Source organism: Heterodontus francisci, unplaced genomic scaffold (genome assembly GCF_036365525.1).
Source record: "Heterodontus francisci isolate sHetFra1 unplaced genomic scaffold, sHetFra1.hap1 HAP1_SCAFFOLD_216, whole genome shotgun sequence".
In the NCBI taxonomy this organism is placed as follows: domain Eukaryota; kingdom Metazoa; phylum Chordata; class Chondrichthyes; order Heterodontiformes; family Heterodontidae; genus Heterodontus; species Heterodontus francisci.
This window is the reverse complement of record NW_027140566.1, coordinates 1394023-1412987: the sequence shown is the minus strand read 5'-3', so window position 1 is coordinate 1412987 and position 18965 is coordinate 1394023. Positions and strand designations below refer to the sequence as shown.

General features: G+C 44.2%; 1 protein-coding gene across 1 annotated transcript in view; it reads left to right on the top strand.

Moving 5' to 3' along the window:
• The window catches only part of LOC137360158 (antigen WC1.1-like), a 29127-nt gene extending 10724 nt beyond the window's left edge, over nt 1-18403 (top strand). Inside the window, exons 9-13 of the mRNA XM_068025707.1 lie at nt 629-760; nt 1821-1977; nt 3423-3588; nt 16478-16576; nt 18314-18403. Of these exons, the coding sequence (XP_067881808.1) occupies nt 629-760; nt 1821-1977; nt 3423-3588; nt 16478-16576; nt 18314-18403 (644 nt within the window). The remainder of the gene's footprint in view (nt 1-628; nt 761-1820; nt 1978-3422; nt 3589-16477; nt 16577-18313) is intronic.
• Nucleotides 18404-18965: the final 562 nt, after the last annotated feature.

Sequence of the window (18965 nt, the reverse complement as noted above, 5' to 3'; positions counted from 1 at the left end):
TGCACAATGATTGAAGAGGATCTGAATCAGTGCGTAGGGGCACCCTGTCTCCAATTTCATTTTCATATTTGTGTCACTTAAGGTTGTCAGCTTGATGTGAGGCACGGCACTCACCTTGCCACACTACATTAGGGCATTGATCCTATTCCTGCACTGAAGCCTCTTGCATGGGAGCACCTCACGGCAGCTCACATCCTCCTCAATCGCCTGCCATGCCCTCCGTGCCTGCCTAGCAGGCTTCCTCCACCCCTCCCGAAGGAAAAGTGCTTCCATCCTTGCACTTGTTGCCTGGTGGAGCACTTGAAGGGGGGCATGAGCAAACCTGGGAGCCACCCTCGCTCTGGCTGCTGCCATCTGCCAAACACTCCAGTTATCAGTCCTCCCACCAGATGTCCTACAGTGCTTCTGCCTTTCATCGATTGCGGGCTGCCTTTTAAATATAGCATGGGCCAAAGGAGACTCAACTACTGCGACATGACATGGTCCTACCATTCGCTAACCTCTAATCTCACTACAGCTGAAGATCACAATCTACCCTGCCAGCCCGGGTAGATTGACGTCTAATAATATCATTCTAAGTATTTCGTCTTACCATTTGATATCTGTGAGTATCATTATTTCCTGTCAGGTCTGGTTCCTGGTGATTATGATGATGTTCTGACTGGAGCCATTGACACTCAGGATAGTCACTTGTTGCTGGACAGTGGTCCTGATGATCTCTTCACACTGACAAGTGCCGGCGGTGATCTCTCCACTCTCGGTGAGTTAAACTCTCACAGTCACCAGCTGTCTGTCACTACATTGAATTTCTTTCAAATTGTGTTACCACAGACTGCTTGATTGAAATTCATGTTGAGATTAAAGGAAATTAGATTAATAGATGCCTGAATTATTTTAGATAAAAGATCCTGATTATATTCGGTGTGTGATATCTCTCTTATTAATACTTCCACTGGCAATCCTTCAAGTGCTCAATCTGAACATCCTGATTCAGTCTCAGCAGATCCATTTGATCTGCTGTCACCCAGTGGGCGTTGGTGAAACAACAGGGTGAATGGAGGTGGAAAACATTCAGAGGTCAACAAATTCCACTCCCCTTTATATTATTCACACATAGATGGATGACCCGCACTGAACCCGCTTTCAGTCCAATCATTAATCCATAATCTTTCTCTCCACAGTATACAGCTCTCAGACCCACACTGAACCCGCTTTCAGTCCAATCATTAACCCATAATCTTTCTCTCCACAGTACACAGCTCTCAGACCCACACTGAACCCGCTTTCAGTCCAATCATTAACCCATAATCTTTCTCTCCACAGTATATAGCTCTCAGACCCGCACTGAACCCGCTTTCAGTCCAATCATTAACCCATAATCTTTCTCTCCACAGTATACAGCTCTCAGACCCGCACTGAACCCGCTTTCAGTCCAATCATTAGTGCATAATCTTTCTCTCCACAGTCTCCAGCTCTCAGACCCACACTGAACCCGCTTTCAGTCCAATCGTTAATCCATAATCTTTCTCTCCACAGTCTCCAGCTCTCAGACCCACACTGAACCCGCTTTCAGTCCAATCGTTAATCCATAATCTTTCTCTCCACAGTATACAGCTCTCAGACCCGCACTGATCCCGCTTTCAGTCCAATCATTAATCCATAATCTTTCTCTCTGCAGTATACAGTTCTCAGACCCGCACTGAACCCGCTTTCAGTCCAATCATTAATCCATAATCTTTCTCTCTGCAGTATACAGTTCTCAGACCCGCACTGAACCCGCTTTCAGTCCAATCATTAATCCATAAGATTTCTCTCCACAGTATACAGCTCTCAGACCCGCACTGATCCGGCTTTGCTGTTTCCCTCTATTCCTGAAAACAATGGTGATGCTCACTGTGAAGCGTTTGCAACAGCAGACATTCCACCAACGATGGGCAGTGACTGTGTAATTCAGCAACTTACATCTCCATCAACCCGGTAAGAGCAATGCTTTATTATTTGTTCCATATTTTCATGTTTTATTTAGAGATACAGCGTTGAAACAGGCCCTTCTGCCCACCGAGTCTGTGCTGACCATCAACCACACATTTACACTAATCCTACACTAATTCCATATTCCTACCACATCCCTACCTGTTCCTACATTTCCCTACCACATGCCTATACTAGGGGCAATATGTAATGGCCAATGTGCCTGTGAACCTGCAAGTCTTTGGCATGTGGGAGCAAACTGGAGCACCCGGAGGAAACCCACGCAGAACTTACAAACTCCACACAGGCAGTGCCCAGAATTAAACCCAGGTCGCTGGAGCTGTGAGGCTGTGGTGCTAACCACTGCGCCACAGTGCCACCCGAACACTGACACTGACACTGTGTCAGCACAGTGCTGACACTGTGCAGTCCCGGCTGTTTCCGATATTAATATGATAATTACTGGTGTTTTCAAGGGTCAGCGATTCCAAAGTATCAGCGAGAACATTGTTTGTACTTACTAAAGAAATAGGAGGCATATTGAAGCAGAAATATTCTGAGGAGATCTTATACTGTATTGATGTATTTGTTTGAGTGCGAACATTGCTGTAACCCTCTCAAGTCGTTTATCTTATCCTTTCAGGTAAACACCAGCCTTAAATCCTGTATCTGATGTCTGGAGGTGGGGCACAGACTGGTGGAAAATATTCTGTGTTAAATTTGAGAGAATGGCATGAACTTCCCCAACAGTGTGAACATGATGAATGTGCTTTGCTTTACCATATAAACATCACTTTATTTTAATGAACCATCACTTTACTTTGTGATGAAATAACTAGATTTGGCTTTTCTCTATATTTTGCTTGAATGTGCGTGTTTTCTGTTTAATTAAAATACCAAAAAATATTGATTTCGGATCATTTCTCTGTCTTTACAAATACTGAGATATATTACTCTGCATGTAATTACCAACACTGTCACAGATATTAAAACCATTGCTTAATAATAAAAAGTTTTTACAAAGTTCGTTTTGTAACCGCTTAACTTTTCCACATCCTATTAAAGAAGGTTTAGAAGACGTCAGGCAATCAATAAACGGTCTGTCTCTTTAATCTGCATTTCTTGTAACTGCTTCCTCCACCGCCATCTACTCAATGTGGACAAATTACTGCAGTTTATAATGTAAGTGCTGATGTACAATGGAAATAAATTTAAATAATAATAATAAAACATGTATTCAATCTTTTAGTTGGAATTTGTGACTTTATGAATATTAATGCCGATATTAATGTTCAAGCATTAAAGGCACACCAATTCCTAGATACAACACATTGTTTTACTGCGCTACACTATCCCTGAGGATTCCAGAGTATGTCGGAAGAGCAGGAGAATTTGATCAGAAATTAATGTGGTTTTGCACTTTAATTCTAAATATTTCATTTATTCATCAGCAGAGCGCAATTGTTCCTCAGTCGGGAGAACGACGACACCGTGCATTATTCTCCCACACATTGTGACTTTTATTCCATTGCTGCACCTACTGAAACACCAGTATTCACCAGCAGAGGGCGACCATTATTAGAATTGAAAACAGATAATACTCGAAACACTGAGCAGGTCAGGAATCAACTGTGGAGACAGAAACAGAACAAGCTTTGCATCTTAATGCCATTTCTTCAGAATTATATAATGGTAGAGATTAACTACTTTTATTAAATGGTGAGCCAGGGAAAGGGGCATTCAAAGAGCAAAATAGTTAAGGTTTGTGTTGAGATGGAAGCAGGTGTGATTAAACGAATCGCGCCACCTTTACTGTCTCTGATCTATGTCCCTTTGATCTGCAACACTTCATTCTCTCAGATCTGACATTGCCATTAAACCTGCTGACAATGGAGTCGTTGTTGTTGTTTGCTGAAAAGAACCTTGGGGAGCCTAAACTCTCAATCTCTGACATATCTTCGGAGTTCCTCCTGGACCATAACCACACCAGCGAACATCAAGTCATCCATTGCCATACTATCATAGTACATGGAGACCGGACTTACTTGAGAAGGGCAGCGGCGGTGGGAGATAAAAAGCGGAAGCAGAGAGCCCCTTCTACCTCTCTCCACCTGTCAGAGCCGAGCTGTGACATCTCAGGAAAACAGTTAGGTGATTGCTGGGTATCTCGTCCGTGTCTCTGTTGATTAGCCAAGTGGTTTAAATCAAGAGACGTTATTACAGATGAAGAGTGCATTTAAGAAATTCACTTTTAAAATATTGAACATCCAAATTAATTAATTAAATAGAATACAAATGGCTGGGCAGGCAATGTGCTGCTGTTGCAGCTGCACTATGTGGGAACGAGTGGAAGCTGGTGCGATCCACGGTGACAACATCTGCAGCAAGTGTTAGCTGCTCGAGGTACTTCCGACTCAGAGTTGATGAGCTGGAGTCCGAGCTGCGGACAGTGCGACACATCAGGGAGGGGCAGAGTTACCTGGACACAGTATTTCAGGAGACAGTCACACCCTCAGATTAATTAAATCAAACTTGGACCATGGTCAGGGACACGAGGGTGTGACTGCGATTGAGGAAGGGATGGTGATCCCGAATTTAGCTTTGGAGGAGGCTCAGCCAGTCCCCTGAGTCAATCGGTATGAGGTTCTTGCTCCCGGTGTGGACGAGGGCACAGACCGCAGGGAGGATGAATGAGCTGAGCACATCACAGTGGTGCAGAGCGCCAGTCAAGTGAGGGGTGAGAAAAGACATATAGTAGTAATCTGAGATAGAATTGTTAGGAGAATAGATTCGGTTCTCTGCAGCACAAACAATGAGTCCCGATGGCTGTGTTGCCTACCTTGTTCCAATGTTAAGGACATCTCTTTTGGGCGAGAGAGGAACTTGGAGTGCGAGGGTAAGGATCCAGTTGTTGGAATCCAGGTAGGTACCGAAGACATAGGTAGGACTAGCAAAGAGGTTCTGCTGAGGGACTATGTGCAGCTCGGGGCTAAATTAAAAAGCAGAACCACAAAGGTAATAATCTCCGGATTATTTCCTGAGCCACGTGCACATTGGTGTAAGGTAAAGAATATTAGAGAGGTAGACACGTGGCTCAAAGTTGCTGTGGGAGAAATGGGCTCCATTTCCATCACCAGTACTGGGAAAGGTGAGAGCCGTTCCGATAGGATGGGCTTAATTTGAACAAAGCTGGGACCAGTGGCTTGGCGAATCGTATAACTCGGATTGTAGATCGGACTTTAAAATTATTAGTTGGGGTGGGTGGTGGTGGTGGTCGGGTTAAATTGAAAGGACTTTTAAAAAAATCAAGAAAGAAACGAGAGAGCTGAGGCGCAGGGTCATGAGGAGGCGAACACAGTGTGATGGGAAGGGGCAGAAAATATAATCTGTAGCGTGCAGCAGAAATTAGAGCCAGAGTGAGTAATAATGTTAAAATATCAACGCTTGAGGCTTTTTAGCTGAATGCAAACAGCATTTATATAAAGATAGATGAGTTGAAGCGCTTGTCAAGAGGAAGAGGGCGGCTTATGTTAGGATGAGACGTGAAGGCTCAGTTAGGGGGCTTGAGAGTTACAAGCTAGCCAGGAAGGATCTAAAGGGAGGGCTAAGAAGAGCAAGGAGAGGACACGAGAAGTCATTGGCGGATAGGATCAAAGAAAACCCTAAGGCTTTCTATAGGTATATCAGGAATAAAAGAATGATAAGAGTTAGAACAGGGCCAATCAAGGATAGCAGTGGGAAGTTGTGTGCAGAATCAGAGGAGGTAGGGGAAGCGTTAAATGAATATTTTTCGTCAGTATTTACAGTAGAGAAAGAAAATGTTGTCGAGGAGATTACTGAGATAAAGCCTACTAGGCTAGATGGGATTGAGATTCACAAGGAGGAGGTGCTTGCAATTTTGGAAAGAATGAAAATAGATAAGTCCCCTGGGCCAGATGGGATTTATCCTAGGATTCACTGGGAAGCCAGGGAGGAGATTGCAGAGCCGTTGTTGTTGATCTTTATGTCGTCATTGTCGACAGGAGTAGTGCCGGAAGACTGGAGGATAGCAAATGTTGTCCCCTTGTTCAAGAAGGGGAGTAGAGACAGCCCTGGTAATTATAGACCTGTGAGCCTTACTTCGGTTGTGGGTAAAATGTTGGAAAAGGTTATAAGAGATAGGATTTATAATCGTCTTGAAAAGAATAAGTTCATTTGCGATAGTCAGCACGGTTTTGTGAAAGGTAGATCGTGCCTCACAAACCTTATTGAGTTTTTCGAGAAGGTGACCAAACAGGTGGATGAGGGTAAAGCTGTGGATGTGGTGCATATGGATTTCAGTAAGGCGTTTGATAAGGTTCCCCACGGTAAGCTATTGCAGAAAATATGGAAGTATGGGGTTGAAGGTGATTTAGAGCTTTGGATCAGAAATTGGCTAGCTGAAAGAAGACAGAGGGTGGTGGTTGATGGCAAATGTTCATCCTGGAGTTTAGTTACTAGTGGTGTACCGCAAGGTTCTGTTTTGGGGCCATTCTGTTTGTCATTTTTATAAATGACCTGGATGAGGGTGTAGAAGGGTGGGTTAGTAAATTTGCGGATGACACGAAGGTCGGTGGAGTTGTGGATAGTGTCGAAGGGTGTTGTAGGGTACAGAGGGACATAGATAGGCTGCAGAGCTGGACTGAGAGATGGCAAATGGAGTTTAATGCGGAGAAGTGTGAGGTGATTCACTTTGGAAGGAGTAACAGCAATTCAGAATACTGGGCTAATGGGAAGATTCTTGGTAGTGTAGATGAGCAGAGCGATCTTGGTGTCCAGGTACATAAATCCCTGAAAGTTGCTACCCAGGTTAATAGGGCTGTTAAGAAGGCATATGGTGTGTTAGCTTTTATTAGTAGGGGGATCGAGTTTCGGAGCCACGAGGTCATGATGCAGCTGTACAAAACTCTGGTGAGGCCGCATCTTGAGTATTGCGTGCAGTTCTGGTCACCGCATTATAGGAAGGATTTGGAAGCTTTGGAAAGGGTGCAGAGGAGATTTACTAGGATGTTGCCCGGTATGGAGGGAAGGTCTGACGAGGAAAGGCTGAGGGACTTGGGGTTGTTTTCGTTAGAGAGAAGGATGAGGAGAGGTGACTTAATAGAGACATACAAGATAATCAGAGGGTTAGATAGGGTGGATAGTGAGAGTCTTTTTCCTCGGATGATGATGGCAAACACGAGGGGACATAGCTTTAAGTTGAGGGGTGAAAGATATAGGACAGATGTCAGAGGTAGTTTCTTTACGCAGAGAGTAGTAGGGGCGTGGAACGCCCTGCCTGCAACAGGAGTAGACTCGCCAACTTTAAGGGCATTTAAGTGGTCATTGGATAGACATATGGATGAAAATGGAATAGTGTAGGTCAGATGGTCGGCGCAACATCGAGGGCCGAAGGGCCTGTACTGCGCTGTAATGTTCTAATTCTAATCATTCTAATTTGATGGCACATACAAAAATAAATGAATATGACCTGATAGCTATTATAGAGATGTGGTTGTCGGGTGACCAAGACTAGGAACTCAATACTCACGGGAATTTGACGTCCTGGAAAAATCGTCAAAAAGGAAAAGGAGGTGGGGTAACTTTGTTAAAAAATGAAGCTATCAATACAGTGATGTTCAGAGATACAGATGCAATGCCTCGTGATGTGGAATTACTTCGGGTGGAAATAAGGAACAGCAAGGGTAAGAAGTCACACGTGGTGGTGTTCTATAGGCCCCTGAAGAGATGCCTCACTGTCGGGCATATTTTAAATCAGGACGTAATGGAGACGTGTAAGAAGGGTGCTACAATTGCCATGGGTGATTTTAATCTGCATATTGATTGGACAAATCAAATTGGCAGAGGGAAGATGGAGGACGAATTTATAGAGTGCATCAGGAATTGCTACTGAGTGCAATACGTTGCAGAACGTACCTGGAAACAGGCTATTTTAAATCTATTAATGTGTAACGAGGTAGGATTAATAAGAGATATCGTAGTTAAGGATCATCTGGGGGTAATGATCACAACAGGGAAGAATTTCAAATTCAGTTTGCGGGCGAGCAACTCGGGTTTCAAACTAGTGACCTCAACTTAAACAGAGGCGATTATGGAAGTATGAAGAAAGAGTTGTCTGAAGCGGGCTGGAACAAAATAGACTAAGGGGAAGGTCAGTGGATGAGCAGTGGCAGACATTTAAGCAGATATTTCATAACGCTCAGCAAAAAAACAATTATCCCGGTCAAAATGAAGGAATTGACGAGAAGGATGAACGGCCCGTGGTCAACAAAGGTGGTCAAGGAGAGTATTCAATCAAAAGCGTAGGCATACAAAGCGGCAAAAACTAATGATAGGCCAGAGGATTTGGAATATTTTAGGAACAAGCAGTGGATGACTAAGACGCTGATCAAGAGACAGAAAATCGATTTTGGAAACAAATTGGCAGGAAATATAAAAGCAAACAGCAAGAGCTTCCACGGGTACATAAAAAGAAAGAGAGTCGCTGTAGTGTGTGTGAAACCCTTGGAGGATGTGACTGGAGAGTTGATAACAGAGAACAGGGAAATGGTAGATAATTTAAACCAATATTTGGCATCGGTCTTCACGTTGGAGGACACTATAAGCAACCCACAGATATCGGATATGCAAGGAGATAATGGGAAGAAAGAAGGACCCAGAGATGGAGAATCGCAGAAAAACAATAATTTTACTCTTCAGTATACCCGACAGTTTTATATTGTTTTGGATCACACTGGTTGTGTTTATCATTTACAGCCGAATTGCAGATATTCCATATTTTTCCTCCAACACTGACCCTCATTTTATCACAGTGGGGCAATGGTTAGCACCGCAGCCTCACAGCTCCAGCGACCCTGGTTCAATTCTGGGCACTGCCTGTGTGGAGTTTGCAAGTTCTCCCTGTGTCTGCGTGGGTCTCCTCCGGGTGCTCCTGTTTCCTCTCACAGCCAAAAAAACTTGCAGGTTGATAGGTAAATTGGCCATTCTAAATTGCCCTTCGTATAGGTAGGTGGTAGGGGAATATAGGGACAGGTGAGGATGTGGTCGGAACATGGGATTAGTGTAGGATTAGTATAAATGAGTGGTTAATGGTCGGCACAGACTCGGTGGGCAGAAGGGCCTGCTTCAGTGCTGCATCTCTAAATCTAAATCTACATCAAATCAAATATCAAAGATGCTGCGGATTCTCAGTTCATGCACCAACACATGTATTTACGCTGTGACGCAGACTAAATTTAGACAGGAGCTGAAGAACGCAGTGAAATACTCTCTCAATCTCATTGTTAAATTAGTGAAATCATAGAAAGAACTGAAGGTTTTGAAGACTGGAACTAAATCCTATTTCATATTCCATCCCCTACACTCCACACATGACCAAAAGTATATTTTATATCCACAGCACTGATCCCTGAAATGATCTAAATGTGGTTCTGAGATTATATTTTATTCATAAACTGAGCTGTTGAGGTGGGACTTCACACAAAGGCGTCACTAAAAATCTCAGCTGGATTAAACTAAACCCAGCCCGGACTCAGAGCAAAATGGACAGAGCGACAAATCAAAGTGATTGTGAGATGATGAAAGGAACAGAAAGTGCAGTGTGACAGGGTCACCAACAGATGGGGATGGTGAGAATGGAGCAGTAACTGCAGTGAGGCAGGTGATCCTGCAGACGGAGATGGTGAGAAGGACAGTAAGTGCAGTGAGACAGGGCCACCAGCAGATGAAGATGCTGAGCATTTGCTGACAGAAAATTCTGTGTTATTGGGTTTGGAAGTTTCCACTTGCTTGAGTTATTTACTTTATGTAAACCTGAGATGCTCAATTAAAGAATTGCAATACAAATTGCGTTAAATAGCTACTTTCCCAATATCTAAACACTTGTAACATTGAACTGGCTGATGTTTGGAATATTATTTTGAGTGATTAAAGATAATGTATAAATAAAGCAACAGCATTAAATAAAACACATGCAATCATTCACACATAAAAACTCTCTAAATAAGTTGTGTTGAGTTCTGCATCACTCAAGTTATGGCATCGGTCTCTCTCACCTATCTTTCTATGCTGGTATCTGTTCGACTACATCTAAGAGTAATTGAAGTTTTGATACTGTTCTCTTTTGAAAATTAATATTGAATCTGCTTTCAGAAACCCATCAGACAGTGAATTCCAGAACATAACAACTCCCTGCCGATTAGTTGCTCCCCTCTGTTATGTAAAACAGTTTTTCCTCATCTCTCTAAACAGAGGGAGACATTTTAAATACAGTTGATTTCTCCAGGACAGAAGATGGAGAGGAGCTGGAACCTCCTGAATTTGGACAAGCGATGAACAAAGATCCCTCTGAATCCCCAAGGAGAGCTGAGGAAAGAAACAGCCAGGAAGCAAATGGAAACAAGTGACACTTTATTGCAGCAGCAAAAACTCTTTGTCAGAATGTGGAGGTCGTTATCGCTGAGCTTTATATAAACTGGAGGAGAAAAGTGGAAGATCTTTAATACAATTTGTGTTATATGTCCATTTTCCAGCTTGGTAAACCCTTGTAAAATTAAAGTTGTAAATGATCAGGAAGTTTTTCCATTCGAATGATTACAGGCGAATGCATAAATTCAGAGAACCGATAAGCAAGTCCAGAGCGGCGTCGGCGAGAGCGGCAACAGGCGAGAGGAGCTGGGATATAATATGAAACAGCGGCTCTGTTCTGTGGCCCTACTTGACCGACAAAATCGAAGTGTGACGCCACAGGAGAGCTGGCAAGTGACTGTTAGGTATTTCCTGCGTGTCTCCTTTTTGCTTTAAATCATTACACGTTGAGTGTTAATTTAAATAATATTTTTTTGCGACACTGAGATCCAAATTAATTAATTAAATCGAATAGAGAATGGCTGGGCAGATGACATGTTGCAGCTATAGTATGTGGGAGCTGGTGGAAGCTCGTGCGATCCAAGGTGATCACATCTGTTTTAGTTTTTACTTTTAGTTTTAGAGATACAGCACTGAAACAGGCCCTTCGGCCCACCGAGTCTGTGCTGACCATCAACTACCCATTTATACTAATCCTACAGTAATTCCGTATTCCCACCACATCCCCACCTGTCCCTATATTCTCCCGACCACCTACCTATACTATGGGCAATTTCTAATGGCCAATTTACCTATCAACCTGCAAGTCTTTGGCATGTGGGAGGAAACAGGAGTACCCGGAGGAAACCCACGCAAACACAGGGAGAACTTGCAAACTCCACACAGGAAGTACCCAGAATTGAACCCGGGTCACTGGAGCTGTGAGGCTGCAGTGCTAACCACTGCGCCACTGTGCAGCCCTGTGCAGCAAGTGTTGGCTGCACGAGGACTTTCGGCTCATAGTTGAAGAGCAGGATTCTGAGCAGCGGACACTGCGACATATCAGAGATGGGGAGAGTTAGCTGGACACTGTTTCTCAGGAGACAGTCACACCAATTAGATTAATTACATTAAAATTGGACGGTCGTCAGAGACAGGAGTGTGAGACTGCGAGTGAGGCAGGTATGGGGATCCAGAATTTAGCTTTGCAGGAACCTCAGCCAGTTTTTTTTATTCATTCATGCGATGTGGGCGGATCTGGCCAGGCCAGCATTCATTGCCCATCCCTAATTGCCCTTGAGAAGGTGGTTGTGAGCTGCCTTCTTGAACCGCTGCAGTCCTTTTGGGGTAGGTATACCCATACTGCTGTTAGGAAGGGATTTCCAGGATTTTGACCCAGCGACAGTGAAGGAACGGCGATATAGTTCCAAGTCAGGATGGTGTGTGACTTGGAGGGGAACTTGCAGGTGGTGGTGTTCCCATGCATTTGCTGACCTTGTCCTTCTAGTTGGTAGAGGTCGCGGGTTTGAGATGTGCTGTCTAAGGAGCCTTGGTGCATTGCTGCAGTGCAGCTTGTAGATGGTACACACTGCTGCCACTGTGCGTCCATGGTGGAGGGAGTGAATGTTTGTGGATGGGGTGCCAATCAAGCGGGTTGCTTTGGCCTGGATGGTGTCGAGCTTCTTGACTGTTGTTGGAGGTGCACCCATCCAGGCAAGTCACACTCCTGACTTGTGCCTTGTAGATGGTGGCCAGGCTTTGGGGAGTCAGGATGTGAGTTACTCGCCTGATGATTCCAAGGCTCTGACCTGCTCTTATAGCCATGGTATTTATATGGCTGCACCAGTTCAGTTTCTGGTCTGTGGTAGTCCCTAGGATGTTTATAGTGGGGGATTCAGCGATGGTAATGCCATTGAATGTCAAGGTGAGATGGATAGGTTTTCTCCTGTTGGAGATGGTCATTGCCTGGCACTTGTGTGGCGCGATTGTTGCTTGCTACTTATCAGTCCAAGCCTGGATATTGTCCAGGTCTTGCTGCATTTCTACACGGACTGCTTCAGTATCTGAGGAGTCACGAATGGTGCTGAACATTGTGCAATCATTAGCGAACATCCCCACTTCTGACCTTGTGATTGAAGGAAGGTCATTGATGAAGAAGCTGAAGATGGTTTGGCCGAGGACACTACCCTGAGGAACTCTGCAGTGATGTCCTGGAGCTGAGATGATTGACCTCCAACAACCACAACCATCTTCCTTTGCGCTAGGTATGACTCCACCAGCGGAGGGCTTTCCCCCTGATTCCTCAGTTTTGCTCGGACTCCTTGATGCCATACTCGGTCATGTGCTGCCTTGATGTCAAGGGCAGTCACTCCTACCTCACCTCTTGAGTTCAGCTCTTTTTTCCATGTTTGAACAAAGGCTGTAATGAGGTTAGCAACTTAATGGCCTTGGCTGAACCCAAACTGAGCATCACTGAGCAGGTTATTGTCAGCAGGTGCCGCTTGATGGCACTGTTGATGACACCTTTCATCACTTTACTGATGATTCAGAGTAGACCGATGGGGCAGCAATCGGCCGGCTTGGACTTGTCATGCTTTTTGTGTACAGGACATACCTGGACAATTTTCCACATTGCAGGGTAGATGCCTGTCTTGCAGCTATACTGGAACACCTTGGCTAGGGGCACGGCACGTTCTGGAGCACAGGTCTTCAATCGTATTGCCGGAATTTTGTCAGGGCCCATAGCTTTTGCAGTATCCAGTACCTTCAGTCGTTTCTTGATATCACGCGGAGTGAATCGAATTGGCTGAAGTATGGAATCTGTGATGTTGGGGAGTTCAGGAGGAGGCCGAGATGGATCATCAACTCGAAACTGCTGGCTGAAGATTATTGCAAATGCTTCAGCTTTATCTTTTGCACTGATGTGCTGGGCTCCCCCATCATTGAGGATGGGGATATTTATGGAGCCACCACCTCCATTTAGTTGTTTAATTGTCCACTAACATTCACGGCTGGATGTGGCAGGACTGCAGAGCTTAGATCTGATCTGTTGGCTCTTGAATCGCTTAGCTCTGTCTATCGCATGCTGCTTACGCAGTTTGGCATGCAAGTAGTCCTGGGTTGTAGCTTCACTAGGTTGACACCTCATTTTGAGGTATGCTTGTTGCCGTTCGTGGCATGCTCTCCTGCACACTTCATTCAACCAGGGTTGGTCTCCTCGCTTGATGGTAATGGTAGAGTTGGGGATATGCCGGGCTTTTAGGTTACAAATTGTGGTTGAGTACAATTCTGCTGCTGCTGATGGCTAACAGCGCCTCATTGATGCCCACTTTTGCATTGTTAGATTTGTTCGAACTTTAAGCCATTTAGCAGTGTGATAGTGCCACAGAACACGACGGATGGTACCCTCAGTGTGTAGGCGGGACTTCGTCTCCATAAGGACTGTGCGGTGGTCACTCCGACCAATACTGTCATGGACAGAAGTATCTGCAGCAGGCAGATTGGTGAGGACGAAGTCAAGTATGTTTTCCCCTCGTGTTGGTTCCTCCACCACCTGCCACAGACCAAGTCTAGCAGTTATGCCCTTTAGATCTCGGCCAGCTCGGTCAGTAGTGGTGCTACCGAGCCACTCTTGGTGACGATCATTGCAATCCCCCACCCAGAGTACATTTTCTGTCCTTGCTACCTTCACTGCTTCCTCCAACTGGTGTTCAACATGGTGGAGTACAGAGTCATCAGCTGAGGGAGGGCATTAGGTGGTAATCAGTAGGAGGTTGCCTTGCCCATGGTTGACCTGATGCCACGAGAATTCATGCGTTCAAGAGTCGATGTTGAGGACTCCCAGAGAAACTCTCTCCCTACTGCATTCTACTGTCCCGCCACCTCTGGAGGATCTGTCCTGCCGGTGGGACAGGACATACCCGGGCATGGCGAAGGCAGTGTCTGGGATATTGTATGTAAGTTATGATTCCGTGAGTATTACTATGTCAGGATGTTGCTTGACTTGTCTGTGGGACAGCTCACCCATCTTTGGCACAAGCCCCCAGATGTTATTAAGGAGGACTTTGCAGGGTCGATAGGGCTGGGTTGGCCGTTGTTTTTCCAGTGCCTAGGTCGATGCCGGGTGCTCCGTCCGATTTGATTGCTTTTTATTCACTTCAAAGCGGTTAGGTACAACTGATTGGTTTACTCGGCCATTTCAGAGGGCATGTAAGAGTTAACCACATTGCTGTGGGTCTGGAGTCACATGTAGTTCAGACCAGGTAAGGACAGCAGATTTCCTTCCCTCAAGGACATTAGTGAACCAGATGGGTTTTTACAACAATCGACAATGGTTTCAAGGCCATCATTAGAATAGCTTTTAATTCCAGATTTATTAATTAAATTCAAATTCCATCTTCTTCTGCGGTGGGATTCGAACCCACGTCCCCAGAGAAATACCCTGGGTCTCTGTGTTACTAGTCCAGTGATAATACCACTACGCCACCGCCACAGCCCTGATCCAATTGGTATGAGGTCCTTGCTCCCAGTGTGGACGAGGGCACAGACTGCAAGGAGGATAAGCGAACTGACCACAGCATCCACGTTCAGAGCGCAATTCAAGTGGGAGGAGAACAGAGTAATGTAGTTGTAATAGAGGATCGCATAGTTAGGGGAATAGATGCAACTCTCTGCAGCAAAGATAGAAAACTCCAAAGGTTGTCTTGTCTGCCTGGTGCCAAGGTTAAGGACATCTCTTCTGGGCTAGAGAGGAACTTGGAGTGTAAGGGAAGGATCCAGGTGTCGTGGTCCACATAGCTATCAAAGACATAGTTAGATCTAGGCAAGAGGTTCTCCTGAGGTACTATGAGCAACTCAGGGCTAAATTAGAAAGAAGAACCTCAAAGGTAATAGTCTCCAGTTTACTACTTGAGCCACGTGCAATTTGGCATAGGGGAAATAAGATTAGAGAGGTAAATGCAATGCTCAAAGATTGCTGTGGGAGAAAAGGGTCCCGATTTATGGGACACTGGCACCATTACTGGGGAAAGAGAGAGCTGCTCTATTAGGATGGGCTTCACTTGAAACATGCTGGGACCAGGGTCCTGGAGAATCGCATAAGTAGGGTTTTCGATCAAGCTTTAAAGTAAATAGTGGGTGGAGGGTCCAATAGAAGGGAAGTTTAAAAAGTCGAAAAGTAAGAGACAGCAGAGTTGCAGGGTAGTGAAGGGGCAGACATTAATCGGCGTGTGACAGGAAGGGACAGAGAATACAAGCATAAGAGGACAGCAGAAATTAGAACCAGAGTCGGTAAAATGATTTTAAAAAAGTCAAAGCTTAAGGCTATTTATCTGAATGCACATAACATTTGTAACAAGATGGATGAGCTGACGGCACAAATAGAAATAAATGAATATGATTTGATAGCTGTCACAGAGATGTGGTGGCAGGATGACCAAAACCCGAAACTCAATGTTCAAGGATATTCGGCGTTATGGAAGAATAGGCAGAAAGTAAAGTGAGGTGGGGTAGCTTTGCTATTAAAGGAAGTGATTAGTTAAGTTTTGAGTTAGGGTATAGGTGCAATAGATCGTGATGTGGAAACAGTTTCGGTAGAAATAAGGAATAGCAAGCGAAGGAAATCACGGGTGGCAGTGGTCGATAGGTCCCCGAGGAGTTGCCTCTCTGTCGGACAAGGTATTAATCAGGGAATGATGGAGGCGTGTGAGAGAAGCACTCCAATTATCATGGGTGATTTTAATCTGCATTTCGACTGGACAAATCAAATTGGCAAGGAAGACAAATTTGTAGAATGCACCAGGGATTGTTTCATAGAACTACACATTGCAGAACCTACCCGGGAACATGCTATTTTAGATTTGGTAATGTGCAATGAGGTAGGATCAAGACGATATCTCGGAGCTAAGGATCGTCTCGGGGGATGTGTTCATAACATGGTACAATTTCCAATGCAGTTGGAGGGTGAGCAACTCAGGTCTCAAACCAGTGTCTTCAACTTAAACACGGACAATTACAGAGGGATGAAGAAATAGTTTTCTAATGTGGACTGGTAAAATAGACCAAAAGGAAAGACAGCAGATGAACAGTGGCAGACTTTTAAGCAGATATTTCATAACACTCAGCAAAAATTTATTCCGGTCAGAAGGAAGGACCCAATGAGAATTATGGACGGTCCGTGGACAACAAAAAGGACGTTAAGGAGAGTATCAAATCAAAAACAAAGGCGTACAAAGTGGCGAAAGTTAGTGGTAGGCCAGAGGATTGTTTTTTTTTATAAATCAGCAGCAGATGACTAAAAGCCTAATAAAGAGGGAGAAAATTGATTCAGAGTAAATTGGCAAGAAATATAAAAACAAACACAAAGAGCTTCTACGGTTATATAAAAAGGAAGAGAGTAGCTAAAGTAAGTGTGGGACCCTTAGTGGATGAGACTGGGGAATTAATAACAGGGAACAGGGAAATGGCAGCTAATTTAAACCAATATTTTGCATTGGCCTTTCCGGTGGAGGACACTATAAACATCCTAACAATAATAGATGAGCAATGTGTAAATGGGAGGGAGGAACTTGTAACAATCTCTATCACGAGGGGAAAGGTGCTTGCCAAACTTATGGGAATAAAGGAAGAAACGTCGGCAGCACCTGCTGGCCTGTATCTAAAGGTTTTAAAATAAGTGGCTGCAGAGATAGTAAAGGCATTGGTCGTAATATACCAAAACTAACTGGATTCCGCAGGGTACCAGCGGATTGGAAAACCGTTAATGTGACGCCTCGATTCAAGAAAGGAGGGAGACAGAAAGCACAAATATATAGACCTTAAATATATAGATATAGCTTAACATGGGATAATGTTAAAGTCCATTATTAAGGAAGAAATAGCAAGTCATTTCGAAAAGCAGAATGCAATCAAACACAGTCAAAATAGTTTTATGAAAGGGAATCATGTTCGACCATTTTTTAAAAATTCATTGAGGATATAACCAGCAGAGGGGATAAAGGAGAACTTGTATATGTTGTGTATTTCGATTTTCAGAAGGCTTTCAATTAGGTGCCACATAAAAGGTTATTGCACAAAATAAGAGCTGAGAGTATTCGGGGTAATGTGTTGGCATGGATCGAGGATTGTCTAGCACATAGAAGGCAGCGAGTCAGGATTAATGGGTCTTCTTCTGGTTGGAAAGCCATAACTAAAGGGGTGCCACACGCATCGGTCCTGGGGCCTCAACTATTTACCATCTATATTAATAACTTTGAGGAAGGGACAGCGTGTAGTGTAGCCAAATTTGCTGACAATACAAATTTAGGTGAGAAGGCATGCTGTGCTGATGACAGAAATAAGCTGCAAAGGGATGTAGATATGTTAAGTGAGTGGACAAAAAACTTGGAAGATGGTGTTCATTGTGGGAAAGTGTGAGGTCATCCAATTTGGTAGGAAGAGTAAAAAGGCAGATTATTATTTAGATGGAGAAGGACTACAAAATACTGTAGTACAGAGGAATCTGGGTGTTCTTGTACATTAAATACAAAATGTTATCATGCAGGTGCAGCGAGCAATTAGGAAGGTAAGTGGAATTATGGCCTTTATTGCTCGGGAGTTGGAGTTTAAAAGTATGGAAGTCTTGTTCCAACTGTACAGCATGTTGGTAAGGCCACGCCTGGAGTACTGCATACAGTGTTGGTCCCCGTACTTAAGGAATGATATGCTAGCATTGGAGGCCCTTCATAAAATAATTACTAGGCTGTTTCCTGGGGCGAAGGGTTGTCTTATCAAGAACAGCTGAACAGATTATCCCTTTCTTCATTGGAATTAGAAGAATGAGAGGTGATCTTATTGAAACATATATGATTCTAAGCGGGCTTGACAGAATAGATGTTGAGAATGTGTTTCCACTGGTGGGGTATCTCGAACTAGTGGACATAGTTACAGAAAACGGGGTCAAATATTTAAAACTGAGTTGCAAACGAATTTCTTCTTTCAGACGCTGGTGATTCTCTGGAATTCTCTACGTCAGACAGTTCTGGAGGCTAGGTCACTAAATGTATTTAAGGACGAGGAAGATAGATTATGACATTTCGGGGAGTCGAGGGTTATGCAAAGCTGGCCCGAAAGAGGAGTTGAGGCCTGGGACAGATCAGCCATGATCTTGTTGAATGGCGGGGCAGGCTTGAGGGGTTGAATGGACGAATCCTGCTCCTATTTCGTATCGTCTTATGTTTCTGTTTTTTATTATTTTCACATTCACAATAGTCATTTTAGCAACAACACCTAAGCTGTGTCAAGGCCACAGTTCCAAGCACGCATTTCTTGTGATGTTCTCACACAGGAAATCACTCTACACTTTCCTACATGCGTGCTTTTAAGTCTGCCATTTCCAAATGCAGCGTCCGGGCAATTAATACATCTTTAGCCAATGGCCAACCACCTGCAATCTCTGCTTCTTCACCTCCAGGGTTCTTTTCATTTGCCTTCCAATTGTTTCAAGGCCACGTTTTCAGTGAGTTTTTACGATAAAGGAGGAACACTTTGGATCTTGTTGCGCTGACCCAACTTGCCAAAACGGCACATTTCAATCCTCATTGGCAACTTTGTAGTCCATCTCCCATACACATCAAAATATTATACAGAAGCGC